General features: G+C 45.8%; 1 protein-coding gene across 1 annotated transcript in view; it reads left to right on the top strand.

Moving 5' to 3' along the window:
* Window positions 1-2877, top strand: part of LOC115183752 (uveal autoantigen with coiled-coil domains and ankyrin repeats protein-like) — a 28824-nt gene extending 25947 nt beyond the window's left edge. Inside the window, exon 17 of the mRNA XM_029744847.1 lies at window positions 710-2877. Within this exon, the coding sequence (XP_029600707.1) occupies window positions 710-781 (72 nt within the window). The 3' untranslated portion in view covers window positions 782-2877. The remainder of the gene's footprint in view (window positions 1-709) is intronic.
* The last annotated feature ends 15330 nt before the right edge of the window (window positions 2878-18207 follow it).

Genomic DNA, 18207 nt, shown 5'->3' with positions numbered 1-18207 from the left:
GCTGACGACCCCAGTAAGACTGGCCCATAGCCCACACTGCTGACGACCCCAGTAAGACTGGCCCATAGCCCACACTGCTGACGACCCCAGTAAGACTGGCCCATAGCCCACACTGCTGACGACCCCAGTAAGACTGGCCCTTAGCCCACACTGCTGACGACCCCAGTAAGACTGGCCCATAGCCCACACTGCTGACGACCCCAGTAAGACTGGCCCATAGCCCACACTGCTGACGACCCCAGTAAGACTGGCCCATAGACCACACTGCTGACGGCCCCAGTAAGACTGGCCCTTAGCCCACACTGCTGACGGCCCCAGTAAGACTGGCCCTTAGCCCACACTGCTGACGGCCCCAGTAAGACTGGCCCTTAGCCCACACTGCTGACGGCCCCAGTAAGACTGGCCCATAGACCACACTGCTGACGACCCCAGTAAGACTGGCCCTTAGCCCACACTGCTGACGGCCCCAGTAAGACTGGCCCTTAGCCCACACTGCTGACGACCCCAGTAAGACTGGCCCTTAGCCCACACTGCTGACGGCCCCAGTAAGTATGGCCCATAGCCCACACTGCTGACGACCCCAGTAAGACTGGCCCATAGCCCACACTGCTGACGACCCCAGTAAGACTGGCCCATAGCCCACACTGATGCCATAACTGTGAAATAGGGGACAAGTGGATAATCTCAAAGCCGTTGTTGTTTCTCCCAGGGCCACATGGATGAGGACGTCCAAGCCGCCCTGCTGCAGATCATCCGCATGAGACAGGAGTTTGTCTGCTAAAGTCCATTCAGCAACAACAAAACACTACCTGCTGACTCAAATCCACCATTCACACAGCCCCAGCTACAGAGCACCCCCCCCGCTGTGGCCCCTGTGGGCGCCTGGCGAGTCTTAGTGTGTGTTGGGATTGTGTGTGTCTGTGTGTGTGGGAAGAGATCCATGTTAGTATTCAAACATAATCCTCCCTATATGTCTAGATTGGTTTGTGTGTTTCAACAGAACTAAGACCAAGTGTTGTGGGTGGACATAGATATACAGTAGATACAAGGTAAGGGTAGATAGACAGGGTAAGTGTAGACGATGGGTTGTACCTTAGCTAGGTGGATAAACCTCAGCATAGGTGATGACTCAGTGGGATACTGTAGCTGGTGACCAATAGAATGTACTAATATCCTTTGAAAACATGAGCATGATGAACTGCCTATGCAGGCCTTTCTCTTTCTGACTATTCTGTTAAGGCTTGATGAAACAGGATATTCAATGCCTAGCTGGCAAGTCTCTGAAAGGAAACTCTTCTTAGATGGAATGTATGTACATCTCCTCTAGGGCTATATGGGTTAGCATGATATAGGGTCTTGTGTGGTGGGGTGATTGGCCACTGCTTAGATAATCCTCCTGACGTCGCAGCCGTGAAACGGATCTGAAAACACAAGCAGAAAAGTCTGCTGTTAACTCACATTCCCCCGTGGCGATCGACTCCCTCCCGTCTTTCGTCTTCATCTTTTGAGGTTCTATGGTTAATTCTAGAACCATGCCCAGGTCATTTCAAACCGGAACCCCCTGAAGTTACCTACTCATTCAGTTTGGGAGCAGGACTCCTCCATCTTGGGGCATTGGGCAAAGCGACTGTTTCCCTAAAGGTCCAAACTTTATCTTGATTCTTTTCACTGAATCGTACACTCCTCAAGCAGTCTCTTTAAGCCATTGACCCCACACAAACAAGGTGAATGTGGGGCTCTGCACATTCTGGATTTGACTCGAGGAGTGTTTGCAAACAACACTGTAGCCCAATCTTAAGACGAACCTTAACCTTAACCCCTACCATGAACCTTAACCCCTACCGTTATGGTGGTCACAGATCTGAAGGAACAGGATAGAGTCACTGTCTTAAACCTATCAGGGCAGCCTGCATGTTGATGACTTGGAGCAATCTGCATATTGCTTACACCTATCCGGTCCTCCTTCAGATCGTCAAAAACACACCAGAGAGTTAGAGGCTGGGAGTTGTGGACAGGGGTTCCTAGTGTTTGCGGTGCAGCGTCTCCTGTTGCTGGAGCGAGAGTGCCCTCTAGTGGCGAGACTTGGCAGGCCAAGTTGACTGATGTATTCATTTGACTAGCGTTTTTTGTTGTCTTGTCGTGGTTCATTTTAGTGGTGTCTGAGAATGGAGCAAGTCTCTTCTGCCTTTACACTGATATCTTTTTCATGGCTTTGTACTACTTTGATTAATAAACAACATTGGTGTAACAATAAAATTCAGCAGGTCTGGAGTAGAAAGACACAGAACACCCTTCTTTAGGGGAACAGTTAGGATGTCATTCTGTAGGGATACTACGAATCCCTCTATTTATATGGATTGAGAAGTCTAATGTTGCGTCTGAAATGGCACGTTATTCACTATATAGTGCACTGCTTTTGACCAGGAGGTCTAAAGTAGTGCACTGTGTAGTAGGGAATAGGGTTACGTTTGGGACACACGTATTGCTTAGCGTAACAATATGAAGAAGCTCAGTGATGCTTTTGTCTATCATGCTTTGCAAAGCATATAGAAATATATCATGAATCAGTTTCCTACTAAATCCTCGATATACTACTGCTATCAAACAATTATCAAGTTACTAAAATGTGATTTCTGAAATGTCATTTTGAAATGAACATAAAACAGATTGATTTAAAATTAGATTATTTTTTGTTTTGTTTTTATTTGAAGATCATGGAATAAATCTGTCTCCAATAACAGAATTTACAAGTTGAATCCAGTTATTTTAAATCTAGACCAATCTGTTGAAATTGGTTTTCTTTTTTCTTCTTGCAAGGATGTATTTTTGTTTGTGAATTAGTGTTAAAAACATAAATAAAAATGCCTAATTTAGAGATATGTCTTGTTGATTTCCTTATTCCACACAATATGAAGACACAATACGATGCTTCAATATACTTGGTGATGGTAATGTATTGATTGAGCCAGCACAGTACGGGTTTGGGTCGGTCCTATAGTGGGAATCAGCCAGCACAGTACGGTTTGGGTCGGCCCTATAGTGGGAATCAGCCAGCACAGTACGGTTTGGGTCGGTCCTATAGTGGGAATCAGCCAGCACAGTACAGTTTGGGTCGGCCCTATAGTGGGAATCAGCCAGCACAGTACGGTTTGGGTCGGTCCTATAGTGGGAATCAGCCAGCACAGTACGGGTTTGGGTCGGCCCTATAGTGGGAATCAGCCAGCACAGTACGGGTTTGGGTCGGTCCTATAGTGGGAATCAGCCAGCGCAGTACGTTTTGGGGCGGCCCTATAGTGGGAATCAGCCAGCACAGTACGGTTTGGGTCGGCCCTATAGTGGGAATCAGCCAGCACAGTACGGTTTGGGTCGGCCCTATAGTGGGAATCAGCCAGCACAGTACGGTTTGGGTCGGTCCTATAGTGGGAATCAGCCAGCACAGTACGGGTTTGGGTCGGTCCTATAGTGGGAATCAGCCAGCACAGTACGGGTTTGGGTCGGCCCTATAGTGGGAATCAGCCAGCACAGTACGGGTTTGGGTCGGTCCTATAGTGGGAATCAGCCAGCGCAGTACGTTTTGGGGCGGCCCTATAGTGGGAATCAGCCAGCACAGTACGGGTTTGGGTCGGTCCTATAGTGGGAATCAGCCAGCGCAGTACGTTTTGGGGTGGCCCTATAGTGGGAATCAGCCAGCACAGTACGGTTTGGGTCGGTCCTATAGTGGGAATCAGCCAGCACAGTACGGTTTGGGTCGGTCCTATAGTGGGAATCAGCCAGCACAGTACCGGTTTGGGTCGGTCCTATAGTGGGAATCAGCCAGCACAGTACGGGTTTGGGTCGGCCCTATAGTGGGAATCAGCCAGCACAGTACGGGTTTGGGTCGGTCCTATAGTGGGAATCAGCCAGCGCAGTACGTTTTGGGGTGGCCCTATAGTGGGAATCAGCCAGCACAGTACGGTTTGGGTCGGCCCTATAGTGGGAATCAGCCAGCACAGTACGGTTTGGGTCGGTCCTATAGTGGGAATCAGCCAGCACAGTACGGGTTTGGGTCGGCCCTATAGTGGGAATCAGCCAGCACAGTACGGGTTTGGGTCGGTCCTATAGTGGGAATCAGCCAGCACAGTACGGGTTTGGGTCGGCCCTATAGTGGGAATCAGCCAGCACAGTACGGGTTTGGGTCGGTCCTATAGTGGGAATCAGCCAGCGCAGTACGTTTTGGGGCGGCCCTATAGTGGGAATCAGCCAGCACAGTACGGGTTTGGGTCGGTCCTATAGTGGGAATCAGCCAGCGCAGTACGTTTTGGGGTGGCCCTATAGTGGGAATCAGCCAGCACAGTACGGGTTTGGGTCGATCCTATAGTGGGAATCAGCCAGTAACAGCGTGGTTGGGGTCGATCCTATAGTGGGAATCAGCCAGTAACAGCGTGGTTGGGGACGATCCTATAGTGGGAATCAGCCAGTAACAGCGTGGTTGGGGTCGATCCTATAGTGGGAATCAGCCAACTGTGTGGTGGGTAACAGAGGAGTGAGTTAACCATGTTATAGGCAGTATGGTAATGCTATCCTGTCCCCTGTTTCCTCTGGTACTGCTAGAGAGTTCTCTCTCTCGCTCTCTCTCGCTCGCTCTCGCTCTCTCTCGCTCGCTCTCGCTCTCTCGCTCTCATATATTCAATTTGCTTTATTGGCATGACGTAACAATGTATATATTGCCAAATCTTACTTTGGATATTTACAATATGAAAATAATAAGAATCAAAATTGTCAATGGGACAACAGTAACAACAATAACCAAGGGTAAAAATAACCATTCATTCAACAATAAGCATACAGTAGAGGACATGTGTAGGTTGATTGGTCTGTCAGACACTGTCCCTCATCTTATGGCAGGCAGCAATGTAGTGCGCTGCCAACCCACAGCTCTCTGTGTTCTCCCCCAACAGCACAGGTAGCCTATTCTCATTAGAGAGGTCTTTGAAACCTTCAATAAGGGTTTCAAAATTGGGGAAATGACACTCTCTAATTGTCTTTTGTTTTAGAAATTTTGTCAGGAAATGCAGCTCCGTCTCAGGTTCTGCTGTTGTGCAGTGGTTGCACAGCCTTTCCTCTACAGGGAGCCAGGTTTTCCTGTGTCTACCCTTCTCAATGGCAAGGCTGTGCTCACTGAGCCTGTACTTTGTCAAGGTTTTTCTAAGGTTTCGATCAGTAACCATGGTCAAATATTTAGCCACGGTGTACTGTCGATTTAGGGCCAGATAGCACTACATTTTGCTTGTGTTTCCCAATAAGCAATGTAGTTTTGTTTTGACTGTGTTGTAATTTGGTTTATTCTGATTGATTGGATGTTCTGGTCCTGAGGCTTCAGTGTGTTAGTAGAACAGGTTTGTGAACTCAGGACCAGCTGGATGAGGGGACTCTTTTCTTTGCTCAGCTCTTGGCATTGCAGGGCTTGGGTAATGATATGAGAGGGGGTCAGTTTCCAAAACTTAATTGCTCTTTTTTGAGTTTTTATTAATTGTGGATATTGGCCTAATTCTGCCCTGCATGCATTGTTTGTAGTTTTCCTCTGGACATGTAGGAGAATCTTACAAAACTCTGCATGCAGGGGTTCAATAGGGTGTTTGTCCCATTTGGTGAAATCTTGTTTTGCAAGTGGACCCCACACCTCGCTACCATGAATTGCAATTGGTTCAATGACAAATTATATTAGTTTTAGCCAAAGGTATTTCAATTTGAATTAATTTAATGGCATAGAATGCCATGCGTGCTTTCTCTCTGAGTTCCTTCACTGCCTCATTAAGGTGTCCAGTTGAGCTTATTTTTAAACCTAAGTAATTGTAGTGTGTGCAGTACTCTATATATTTTGTACCAATTGAGAACTTTGGTCTAATTCCCTGAGATCTGTATCTTCTCTGGAAAATCATTATTTTGGGGTTTACTGCCAGGGCCCAGGTCTGGCAGTACTGCACTAGCAGGTCCAGGTTCTGCTGTAGGCCATGTGCTGTGGGTGACAGCAAGCATAGGTCATCTGCAAAGAGCAGCCATTTAACCTCTGAATTGTGGAGACACCAGGGGCTGAGGATTTTCCTAGAATTTCTTTTCCCTCATCCTCTTTCTCATCCTCTCTCTCCTTCTCATCCCCTCTCTCTCTCCCCCCCCTCTCTCTCTCTCTCTCCCTCTCTCTCTCTCATCCTCTCTCTCTCTCATCCTCTTTCTTTCATCCTCTTTCTCTCATCCTCTCTCTCTCTCATCCTCTCTCATCCTCTCTCTCTCTCATCCTCTCTCTCTCATCCTCTCTCTCTCTTTCTCCTCTTCCCTCTCTGAGTGGGAGCAGTACAGTTCATGTGGTTTCACTTTAAACACAATCAACCCTGGAATGAGAGAAAGAGCCTCATACAGCTCTCACTTTTATCTTGTAGCTCTTAGACTGATTGATTCTCTTCTTTACCACGTTTAGTTTTTCTTCAAAGTGAAGAGATACAGTACATCTCACTAGAGAATAACCTTCCTATTTGAAACAGGTTAGGGTTAGAAGTCGAGGTTCTCTGGGATCCTAATGGAAGCCTCAGGTTGGTCCAGTACAATATGGATGACTTGGTTTAGAAGTTGTATGTCTGAATACAGTCAGATCTAACAGCTTCAGTGTGAAATGGCCTGATGTTGACATTAGTCTTCCAGCAGTATAGTACACACTGTAGAATGTCTTCCAAATTAGAGCAAAGCCTTTTTATTAAAACCTTATACATCCTCACCCTGCCACACACACACGGACCTTTTAACTGATACAAGACTTGAGGCTTGATTGCTGTTAGAGCCAAGGCAGACTGGTTTCACATGGCATACACCCCCCCCCCCCCCGCCTTGGTTTTATGACTCTTTTATTTGCGGTCTGCTCTGAATAAGCTGTTCTCAGCAATTATGGCAAATACAATTCAATCTGTTTGGAGATTTCCCTTTAATCTCATTTCCAGGGTCCTAACCAGAACCGGCTGCCCCCCACCCCCTCCTTTCCCCTCTAAACATTCATCATCCCAGTGCTGTGATGTCGTTTAACCCCCCCTCCACCTCTTACCCTTCTCCTCCCCTCCTGTCCCTTGTTCAAACTGAACACCCCCCCCGGGCTTTCCTGTGGTTTGTTACCTCGCTCAGTAGTTGCCACCCCACTAACTCTCCCACCATGATTCAGAGCAGAGCTGCACTTTATTACACACTGACCGTGGCTGCAAGGGCCATCTACATGTCATACAAATAGTTTCCCTCTGCCCTGGTCTCTCGCTCGCTCTGCCCTGGTCTCTCGCTCCCTCTGCCCTGGTCTCTCGCTCGCTCTGCCCTGGTCTCTCGCTCGCTCTGCCCTGGTCTCTCGCTCGCTCTGCCCTGGTCTCTCGCTCGCTCTGCCCTGGTCTCGCTCTCGCTCTCACCCAACCTCCACCTCTCTCTACATCAATCTACCTTTCACTCCATCTCCTACCCTCCTTATCATTCCTCTCTCTGTCACTCCCCCTCTTCCTCTCTCCTAACCCCTGTGGTCAGGTCAGAGGTTGCTGCGGCCATCTCTGTTTCCTCTCTGGTATTGCTGACCACATCTCTGTCAGTAATAGGCCATTAGCCTGTCAGGCTGCAGCGCTGCAGTGGGGGCCACTGTACACGGACCCCCCTCCCTCTTCTCATTGATCCCCTGAGAGGGCCCCTGCACTCTTCTCCTCCCAGGCCTCGGTCCTTGGCCAAGCTCTCTGTTTTTGCAGAGTTCCAAAACACTTTGTTGCCTCAATAAAGTTCATTTCTGGGATAATATTGCTCTGGAGGGACACATGGTGCTGATTTGACTTGGACGGCGCTTCGCCATGGCCCTCGTTCCCACTCTCTCCCTTTTCTCTTCTCTTCATTCTTTCGTTCTTTCTCTTCCTGCGGTACGAGTCTCTGATCCTGTGTTGACCCGGGATTTACACACCAGGGAGTGTGCACCAGAGAGGGGACCGGAGGCCTCTCATTTCACAGGATTTACACCAGGGCTGGGGGAGCGCTAGGGGTGGGGGGGTGGGGGTAGGTATGCTGAGGGAGGGATGGATGGGATCAGAGGAGTCCCAGTCCCAAACCTCGGTAGGAGGATCCATTTTTTTTTTTTTACATGCCAGAACTAAAGCTAGAGGCTGGGGTCATTGCGTGTCCCAATGTGCTGTGTCAAAAGGTGTGGATGGGCATGTTGCCAGTACATGCTTAAGAATAGACATCCAGACTTTTAAAGTGGAGTCCATTTACAAAGGCAGAAACGTACACGCACTGATGAGAAACAGGTCCCCCCTACTACCCCCCTTAACCCCCATGTGTAATTACCATAGTCATCTTTCCTTGAAATGCAATGAGGACACAGTATACGGCCGTACGCTAAACAGTTTCATCTGAGCTCAATGTTTATATTTTTCCCTCATTAGCTCTTGGTTAACCGCTAGCTAATGCTTAGTGTGTCCACTCCTCTTTTCCCCCTCGTAGCCTTACCCAGAACCAGATGCATCCTCCATTCCCTCCCTGCCACTCTTCTAACCAACGACTTAATAATCCCGGCTCTCAAACAGAAAATCGGCCCCTTTTCATCTCTGCTCGGGCCTCGACACTGTGGCCGTGTATGTAGTTTAACAGGGATAAAACTGTGGCCTGGCTGACTGACTGACTGACTGACTGACTGACTGGTTGGCTGGCTGGCCTCTTGGGCTGGTGTTTGGAAACATGGCCGTGAGGTTAAGAGTAGCACTGGGCTTTTTTCCCAGTTCTTAAAGACATGGGGCTGTAGGCCTGGGGCTGAGGGGGCAGGGAGTCCGTCACCATAGACTTGTTAGCATGGTTAGAAAAGGCTGCGGACGTTTTCAACATGGGAACTGGATGAACTGTTTGTAGTTTAGTAGACCGTGGTGTGTCAAGTTTGTGCTGGCTTGGCTTGGGGTTAGTTGCTCTCCTCTCGACTATAGTGGTGATGAATGACAGGTTGCGATGTAATTTTTTTTTTAGGTTTGGTTGTATATAACCGACATCAGGGACGGAGTAGTCGACACTAATTCAATACACATTAAAATACTCTTGCTGACACGTTTATTTTTGCATGGACTGCATCTCAATCTGCCAATGTCTGCCTTCCTCATCTGTTTGTCAGACCAGGAGACATCACGAAAATCTGTCGTCTTACGAAAATGTCTGCAGGGTCTGAACTGTTTGGGCTACAAAACTGAACAAAAAATATAAAACACAACATGCAATTTATTTCAAAGATTTTACTGTGTTACATTTCATGTAAGGAAATCAGTCAATATAAATTAATTAATTAGGCCCTAATCTATGGATTTCACATGAGTGGGAATACAGATATTCATCTGTTGATCAGATAACTTAAATAAAATAAAAAAAGTAAAGGCGTGGATCAGAAAACCAGTCAGAATCTGGTGTGACCATTTGCCTCATGTGCGACATCTCCTTCACATAGAGTTGATTGTGGCCTGTGGAATGTTGTCCCAGTCCTCTTCAATGGCTGTACAAAGTTGCTGGAAATTGCCGGGAACTGGAACACGCTGTCATACATCAATCCAGGGCATCCCAAACATGCTCAATGGGTGACATGTCTGGTGAGTATGCAGGCTATGGAAGAACTGGGACATTTTCAGCTTCCAGGAATTGTGGACAGATCCTTGTGACATGGGGCCGTGCATTATCATGCTGAAACATGAGGTGATGGCAGCAGATGAATGGCATGACAATGGGCCTCAGGATCTCGTCACAGTATATCTGCGCATTCAAAATTGCCATCGATAAAATGCAATTGTGTTCGTTGTCCGTAGCTCATGCCTGCCCCATACCATAACCCCACCGTCATCATGGGGAACTCTGTTCACAACGTTGACATCAGCAAACCGCTGGCCCACACAACGCCTGCCGTCTGCTCGGTACAGTTGAAACCGGGATTCGTCCATTTCTCCAGTGTGCCAGTGGACATTGAAGGTGAGTATTTGCCCACTGAAGTTGGTTACGATGCCGAACTGCAGTCAGATCCTGGTGAGGATGACGAATACGCAGATGAACTTCCCTGAGACTGTTTCTGACAGTTAGTGCAGAAATCCTTCGGTTGTCCAAACCCACAGTTTCATCAGCTGTCCAGGTGGCTGGTCTCAGATGATCCCACACTGCCAAGTTCTCTAAAACGACATTGAAGGTGGCTTATAGTAGAGAAATTAACATTCAATTTTCTGGCAACAGCTCTGGTGGACATTCCAGTTGCACACTCCCATTCCAGTTGCACACTCCCTCAAAACTTGAGACATCTGTGGCATTGTGTTGTGTGAAAAAACTTTTGTGCCCAGCACTAGTTGCACCTGTGTAATGATCATGCTTCTTGATCTGCCACACCTGTCTGGTGGATGGATTATCTTGGCAAAAGAGAAATGCTCACTAACAGGGATGGAAACACATTTGTGCACAAAATGTTAGAGAAAGAAGCTTTTTGTGTGTATGGAACATTTCTGGGATATTTTATTTCAGGACATGAAACATGGAACCAACACTTTACACGTTGCCTTAATATTTTTGTTCAGTGTAATATAATACTACTATGGAACGCTTCAAGACTTGTCTGAAGGTAACCCGGCACCTGTTAAGAAAATGTTTTAGTAGTTTTGTGCCCCAAAAAGGGGCTTAAATATGGGTATAATCCCCCAAATCATAAGCTTCTTAGTATCTCAGAAATACGACACACACTTCAAAACAGATACTTCCGTTTAATTTATTTTTGAACTGTTTTGCCATGTATGAATATGTTATTCAATGTGTTTCTATGCAAGTTCATTACTATTGTTGCTGACAGGAAAGTTGCACCATATGGTGTGATTATGTTCCTCATAAACCCTAATTAGGGTCTAATTAGTCACACACACAGTTCACATCAGGACAACAAACATTTCAACTCGAGAAATTACATGGCCACTTGACACTTCTCTATAAATGGCACAATGAAATGGCTTGTTTTGTTAAATAACCTATAATGAACTGTGTATAAAAGGGGGAAAAAGAAAGCTTTTACTACTGTGTTGTTTTCTTGTAGCCTTGCTTCTCCATAACCTCTTCTCTCTACCTTGTTTACACTTAGTGTTATTGATGCTTTAGCTCAGCATTGAAATTGACATGCTACACAGTTTACAACGCAGTACATCATTTCAGAGTAGGCTAGTCCTCAAGGGACATGTTATGAATTACCTAGTGCGTGTCTGCCTGGTCTTTAGTGGTGTCCTCAAATCTACCCCAAGTCTGTAATTTGCATTAACATCCGTCTGTTACTGGGCAGAACAAGAGGACTTTCCGCTATATGATGAAATATAACTTTTTTTGATCTGTGTCCACTTCCTGCTAATGATTTCTCTGAGGAGCCATCTGGACGTCACGTTGGAGTGAACAAAGGTCAAGAGGTCAAACCCCTGGACCCGTTCCCCTTTGGAGTAAATTACAGGGTAGTATGCTTGACTTATTTTCCAGTTGGCATTCAGCCTAGGTTCCCAGGTACACTCAGAGCATAGAGTGGTGAGGCGGAGGAGCTCCGTGGACCCTTCATGTCCACAAGTCATTTAGCCATTCATTGCGATCTATAGAGTTGGTGTTTTCTTGGGTCAATTGACATTCCTGGATTACTCATACTAATAAGGTCTGACTTAAACAACAAATACGATAGTCAATTTCAAAAAAGTTAAGGGTACAAGACTGTGTACATATCTGGCAGTGTTGGCAAAATCACTATATATCCCACCGAGCCAAGAGGGGAGCAGCTGCCTGTTGTCACAGTTCCAAGACCAGTCTGAAACCTCCAGCTGACCCTACGCCAATGAGACTGCTTGATCTGAACTTGGATCTGCGTTAAGACAATGGTGGCAAAGGATGTCATTGCTACTTACGACACGACTAGGGTTGCAAAATTTTGAGAACTTTCAATAAATTCCCTGGTTTTCCCGACATCCCAGTTGGAGGATTCCTTGAATCAGGAGGGCATAAACAGGAAAACCACAATCCTCCACAGGATTTCTGGAAAACCAGGGAATTTGAATGTTCCTGGAATTTTGCAATCCTAGACATGACAGATATCTCGAATGAGTCATGACTATTTAACAAAACAATAAATATCTTAGTTACATGTTTGTATAACTAGCAAAGGAGTTTAAGTTAAGGGCGCAGTATTTATAAAGTTTGGCAACGAGGATGAAAACTAGCCTAGTTCAGCTAGCTAGTTTAGCCAGGGAAAACCGGAAGAAAACATGAATCTCAGGACAGGATATAGCTGGGTGCACGTGCACTAGGCTAATTCAGGACACAGATTGTAGTTTTTATGCCCTGATATCAGGAGCTGGTGGTGAAAAGTTTGAATAAACAATTCAGATACTGAAATGAATACATCAGATGACAAATATTTGATAGCTAATCGATATACAATTCCGAAATCAGATCAAACTGTCAATAGTAAAGCAAAGCTTAAAACGATGTTTGAGTGAACCCTGAATCCAGAAAATGTACAGTATTTATTTTAACTAGGCAAGTCAGTTAAGAACAAATTCTTATTTACAATGATGGCCTAGGAACAGTGGGTTAACTGATTTTTACCTTGTCAGCTCAGGGATTTGATCTAGCAACCTTTCGGTTACTGGCCCAACACTTTAACCACTAGGCTACCTGCCACCCCCACACTGTGTGTGTGTATGGTGAAATCTCTTCCAGACACGGTAGACTCCTCCTCGTTACCACTCTATAGGGACTGTTGGTTATTAGCATTGGAAAAAATACATTTGTTATACAAGGCTGTAGTCACACAATCCAATTAAACACATGAAAGCAAACTCTCCTCTTGGGCAGGAAGACATAAACAGGCTGTAAAATGGAAAACTACATCTGTGTTCGTTTCTCTACCTTGAAAGACGGCCACATTTGGTAAGCTTTAACAAACACCTTCAAATAATCAAGAGCACTTTAGGGGGAAAAGCAACATTAATGCTCAACCCATCTGCTTTCAATGTTGGAAAGGAGTAGTTTTGGGATGATGAAATGCTTTGTATTGCATGTGGCACGTTCTGTTCACATGGGCATGAATGCAACATGTTAGCCTAAGCATTAGGAGCTGGGAATTGCCTGGGAACTCACCATAAGATGTTATCACAATACTTAGGTGCCAATACGATATGTATTGCTATTCTCACGAGTCTATATGTACTGCAATTTGATACTGTGATTTTATTGTGATTCGATGTTAAACATATTGCTCCCCATATATCTGCCGCAGAGGGACAAGAGAGAACCATGAGAACAGGAGTTTCTGACCAGTCGTGGAAATAAGAGCCGAAAACAAATTGCCTCCCTATTTAAAAATATTGAGAACGAGATCTAGAGGGAAAATACAGGAGTTTTGGTGCAGGTACAGCCAACTACCGCAAAAATAATATTGCAATATTGTCGATAGACACGATATATAGTCAAATAATATCCAGAAATGTAACTTGATTCCCTCCACTAATAAGCATGCACACATACTCTTCTTCTCATCCCCTCGTGCATCATTCGATGTAGGCCTACCATGCAATTTGTAACAATTAAGTCCTCTTTCAGTGGAAAATGACTCTTGGATTAACTGATATTTTGCCTGATATATGCGTTATCAGAAAGATCTTTGCTGCTCACCTTCATGATGTAAAGTAAGTAGCTTAGTGCGAGCCTTTGCTTGTGCCAGCCGGGAACTCTTGCCACCTTTGATGGCAAGGGTTGAAACTCTTTCCGCCAAAGAGCTAATCTTCAATTAACACCATCCCTCCCATCATTAAACGTACCATATGAAACACCCTCAAATGATTATTATCAGAAACAATGCATCGCTGCATACACAGTAGGCGGTAACATACTGTATGTCTGCCTCGCTAACGCCCTATAATTAGTGTCTAAAACGTGAGCATTAGAACAGTGAGATATCCTCTAATTGCACCTATTGAGGTTTGTAAATAAATAGCTTCCTGCTTTCATCCGGAGCTGGGGCCTTTCGATGTGTAGAGGGGGCCTCTCGGATGCCTGTGTAGAATCCTAATTAAATTACCTCATTAGGCGAGGCTCGGCGTTAACACCTACTGTTGCCTTAACTGTCCCCTTTCATCTCCACATTTTCCAGGCGTTTGCGTCGCTCTGATCTCGGGTCTGTGATTGCACCTTTTTGTGTCTTGAATTTCCATGTAAATTCTCCTCTGATGAGCGCTTTCCCGCTGACTGCCTCCCGCTCCGGGGAAGAAGTAAATACTAATCCTGTGGGAAATGCTCCGGTGGGAAGTGAGCCCCACTCACCTGATCTAATTGGTTTTGTCTTGATGAACTGCAGACGTGTGAGCGCGTGCGAGAGAGAGCTTCTAAGAGAGAGAGAGAGAGTGTGTGTGTGTTGGGCTAGAGAGACTGGCTTTCATGTCTCCACTTCAGAGGGCTGGTTTAGACCTTTCATACCTTGCTATCTGCCAGACCAAAGGGAAATATTTATAAATCATCTGCACAACAAATATTGGCTCTGGCCTCGGGTGTCAGGGCCTGTAGATGGACTCTAGTGACTGATGTGGAAATGCACCTCATCCTACAGTGGATTGGATCTTGCTTTGGAGGTTTTGTCTGACTGGCTCTCTCAAGTCTCATTTCCTGAATTGTAGATCATCAACACATATTATTCACATGATTCATAATTCCTAACTCAATTGGCATTTAATGCACGGATTTAGGATTTGAAATGCACGTTTCCCAATGCTGAAATCAGTTGGAAGTATCTCCCTAGTTCAATACCTGCCATTCTTCTCCAGTTTCATTGTCACTATTTCATTTCAGATTTTCTTTCTCTTTTTTGTTAGGCTGGGACGGCATGACATCACTCACTATAGATGTTATACCCTGCGTTCCTCTTCAGCAGTGCAGTAAATGACTAAAATGCACAGGTCTTAATATCGCTAGCCCCGCTGCTTCCTTCCAAGCCACCCAAGGTAATTACCATAGCAGCACACTCCATTACATATTCACCAAGTGATGCCTCATTAGCTTTTGCAATCTAAGTGTTTAAAATATGTGAGTAGTATAGGCCTAAACTCTAGGCTGCTACAGACACATAACTGAATTACTGCCTGGGGCTACACTGTCTAAACTAGTCTGACTTGCCTATTGGAAATGTTAATGGTTATTTGTGTGCGTGTGTGTGTGCCCCTGTGAGAGAAGGGAAATGTTTGTGTTTTCTGAACAGTTCCCTCAGCGTGGCTGCAGTTCCACCCCCATCCTCCAGAGGGCAGACTTGTATCACCTAAGGCTTGCCAGTCCCTTTACCTTAGCTGGGAAGTTTGGGTTTGACAAGCAACTGCAGTGAAGAAACACAGACACAAAGTGCTGGTACAACTCCCCACAGAGAGGAGAGTGTTTTGTGATGCGGGTGGTGAAAGACTAGGGAAATCTAGTCTGGCAGTGCTGCTGTAGGCCCAAAAATCTGGCCTTTTACTCATTTTGTCATCATTGCATAACCCACAACACTGATTAATTTTATGAACAATGTTTTCAATTAGGTCCCCATCCGTTTGAGTTGTTCCCGATATCTCTTCCTACTAGCAAGTATTTCTGCTTAGGTTTTTTTGTGCATATTGCCCAAACACAGCCTCACAAGACAATGACACACAAAATGATTGACAGGCCTATCTTCAGACATCTGCGGGCCTTATTTTCAGACAGATACACCCTTCAAAAGATCCCCTATTGAGTTCACCATTTGAGCAAGAAAGGGAGTGAGAGAGGAGAGTGAGTCGGCAGTTTTGCAGCGTGCCCTCTCACACTAGCCTTGTTGTTCCAGCCGGTCCAGGCTGTCAGTGGGCCTGTCTGACCTCTGACCTCCTGTACCTCAGCATGAGGAAGTGGTTAGGCAGCCCAATAACAAGGTCTGGTGTAGAGACTGAAACCAGAGCTGAAGTACTTGCAGCCCCTGCTCCCTTTAGTCCAGTTTGTTTTCAAGGCTCCATTCCAATCCAAATATGTCCTCCTTTCCCTCTGCTCTTGTTGACTGCCTGTATGTCACAGATCTAAAAGGCCTGGATAGGGTAAAGCATTGTGGCAGCAGCTCTACTGGGAAATCAGAGGGTAAGCTAGACCCATCCAAGCCATTCAGATCTGTGTCAAGGAGTCAACAAGGGTAGAGACAAGGGAGTATGTCTTTGGCCTTAAACCAGTGAGGAGTGACCTAATATACTGACCACTGTGACTACTTGGGTTTGGCCAAGCATGTCACATGAGAGAGCTGGGAGAGAACCCAATGGTTGTTCCACAGTGTGAGGCAGCTTAGATGATGTGCATGGTGTTTTACTCCTGTAAACAGAGTCAAGGCTCAGTGAGAACACGCTCATCATCAACTAACTTGCCTTCCCCGGCTTATTGTTGCAAACGTTCCCTAACACCTGGCCCGTGTCTCTCTCTCTCTCTCTCTCGCTCTCGCTCGCTCGCTCGCTCGCTCTCACTTACACACACAGGAGGGGCTTAGCCAGATGTCAGCTTCCCATCTTAGGGAGCAATTAAAGGTGGTGTTATGATTAAGGAATTATTCTGCCAATGTTTCCCCATATGTGAAAATAATTGAGTGATTGAATGTCATCGCGATTAAATGATCTCTCTTTTTCTTGCTGTCTCTCATTCACCCCTCCCTCCTCCTCTCTGCCTCTATCCAGCTACTTAACTCCTTCAGGGGGCACAATAAACCATACTCTCTTTGTAATAACTAGAGAGGACTTGGATTGATGTTAGTTAATCACACTGCACTTCACTGAACTGAGTGGACCTATAGGACATAAGAAAAAAGTTACAGGCATTCTCCAACATAGGCCTCTTCATGTGTTGCTATAGTGTAAGATGAGCTACTGGAAACCCAGCCATGAAAACCTTGGCTCCGTTCAACTGTTGACTCTGAAGAAAGAGAATATGATCAAATATTTGCGGGATTTAGTGCTTGGCTTTGATTGGCTGCCTGGCTCGCAGGTGACTGATGGTTGGCCAGTCTGGCATGATGTCAGCGCAGGCAATAGGAAAATGGAAGGTGGTAAAATCACTCAGTAGGGCCTTTAGTAATATTTGCTCAGCCGCCTGCCCTGCAACATCTGCTCAAATGATTGCGGAAAATCCTCGGCACCGAGCCTGGTGGATCTGAGCACCCAGATGTCAGCCATGATGGAAGTAAACAGTGTTTGTGTGATTATGGTGGTTCTGTGTGGGGGTGCCCTTGGAACAGAGATGCCATCACTCCCAACACACAAAATATTACAAGCCATAACACCGGCTGTGATTTTACACTTAAACATGATTAGCAATTTTTATGTATTTCCCCAGCCCTAACTTTAATCTAAAACCTAAATGTAACTAATTCCTTACTTTGATTGTAAATTAGTCCTCACGTTTTGGCCACAAAATGAGGAAACAATGAAACTCAATTGAGTGGGGATGAACGGTAGAAAGCCAATCGGAGCTCAGAATGGTATTGTGTTGAGGCCCCACACCATGGCCTGTGTTATAACTGACTATCATGGCACAGGGTTTATCTAGCGAAACAACTGCTCTGTGAATTACAGACACGGGATACAAGCTTGTTTCCTTCCTTTACTGTGTGTTGTTACAACATCAACTCACCACCTGCCTATAGGCAGCTCTTCTCTGTACTTTCTTTTCTGCAGTACCATGGAAAGATTAGTCTGGGCTTTCTTCTTCGTGGTGATTCAGTAATGAGGTAAAGGGTATAAATGATTTATCCATGGGCTGTTAGTGACGACGCCGTGAATGCTAATAATATCTGCTGCTATACACTGGTGCTGCAACAGTAGGACTGATTGATACCTTGGTGCTACAACAGCAGGACTGATTGATGCCTTGGTGCTGCAACAGCAGGACTGATTGATACCTTGGTGCTGCAACAGTAGGACTGATTGATACCTTGGTGCTGCAACAGCAGGACTGATTGATGCCTTGGTGCTGCAACAGTAGGACTGATTGATACCTTGGTGCTGCAACAGCAGGGCTGATTGATACCTTGGTGCTGCAACAGTAGGGCTGATTGATACCTTGGTGCTGCAACAGCAGGACTGATTGATACCTTGGTGCTGCAACAGAAGGACTGATTGATACCTTGGTGCTGCAACAGTAGGACTGATTGATACCTTGGTGCTGCAACAG

This window comes from Salmo trutta, unplaced genomic scaffold (genome assembly GCF_901001165.1).
Source record: "Salmo trutta unplaced genomic scaffold, fSalTru1.1, whole genome shotgun sequence".
Taxonomy (NCBI): Eukaryota; Metazoa; Chordata; class Actinopteri; order Salmoniformes; family Salmonidae; genus Salmo; species Salmo trutta.
The sequence above is the reverse complement of the archived record's forward strand: the minus strand, read 5'-3'. Positions and strand labels throughout refer to the sequence as shown.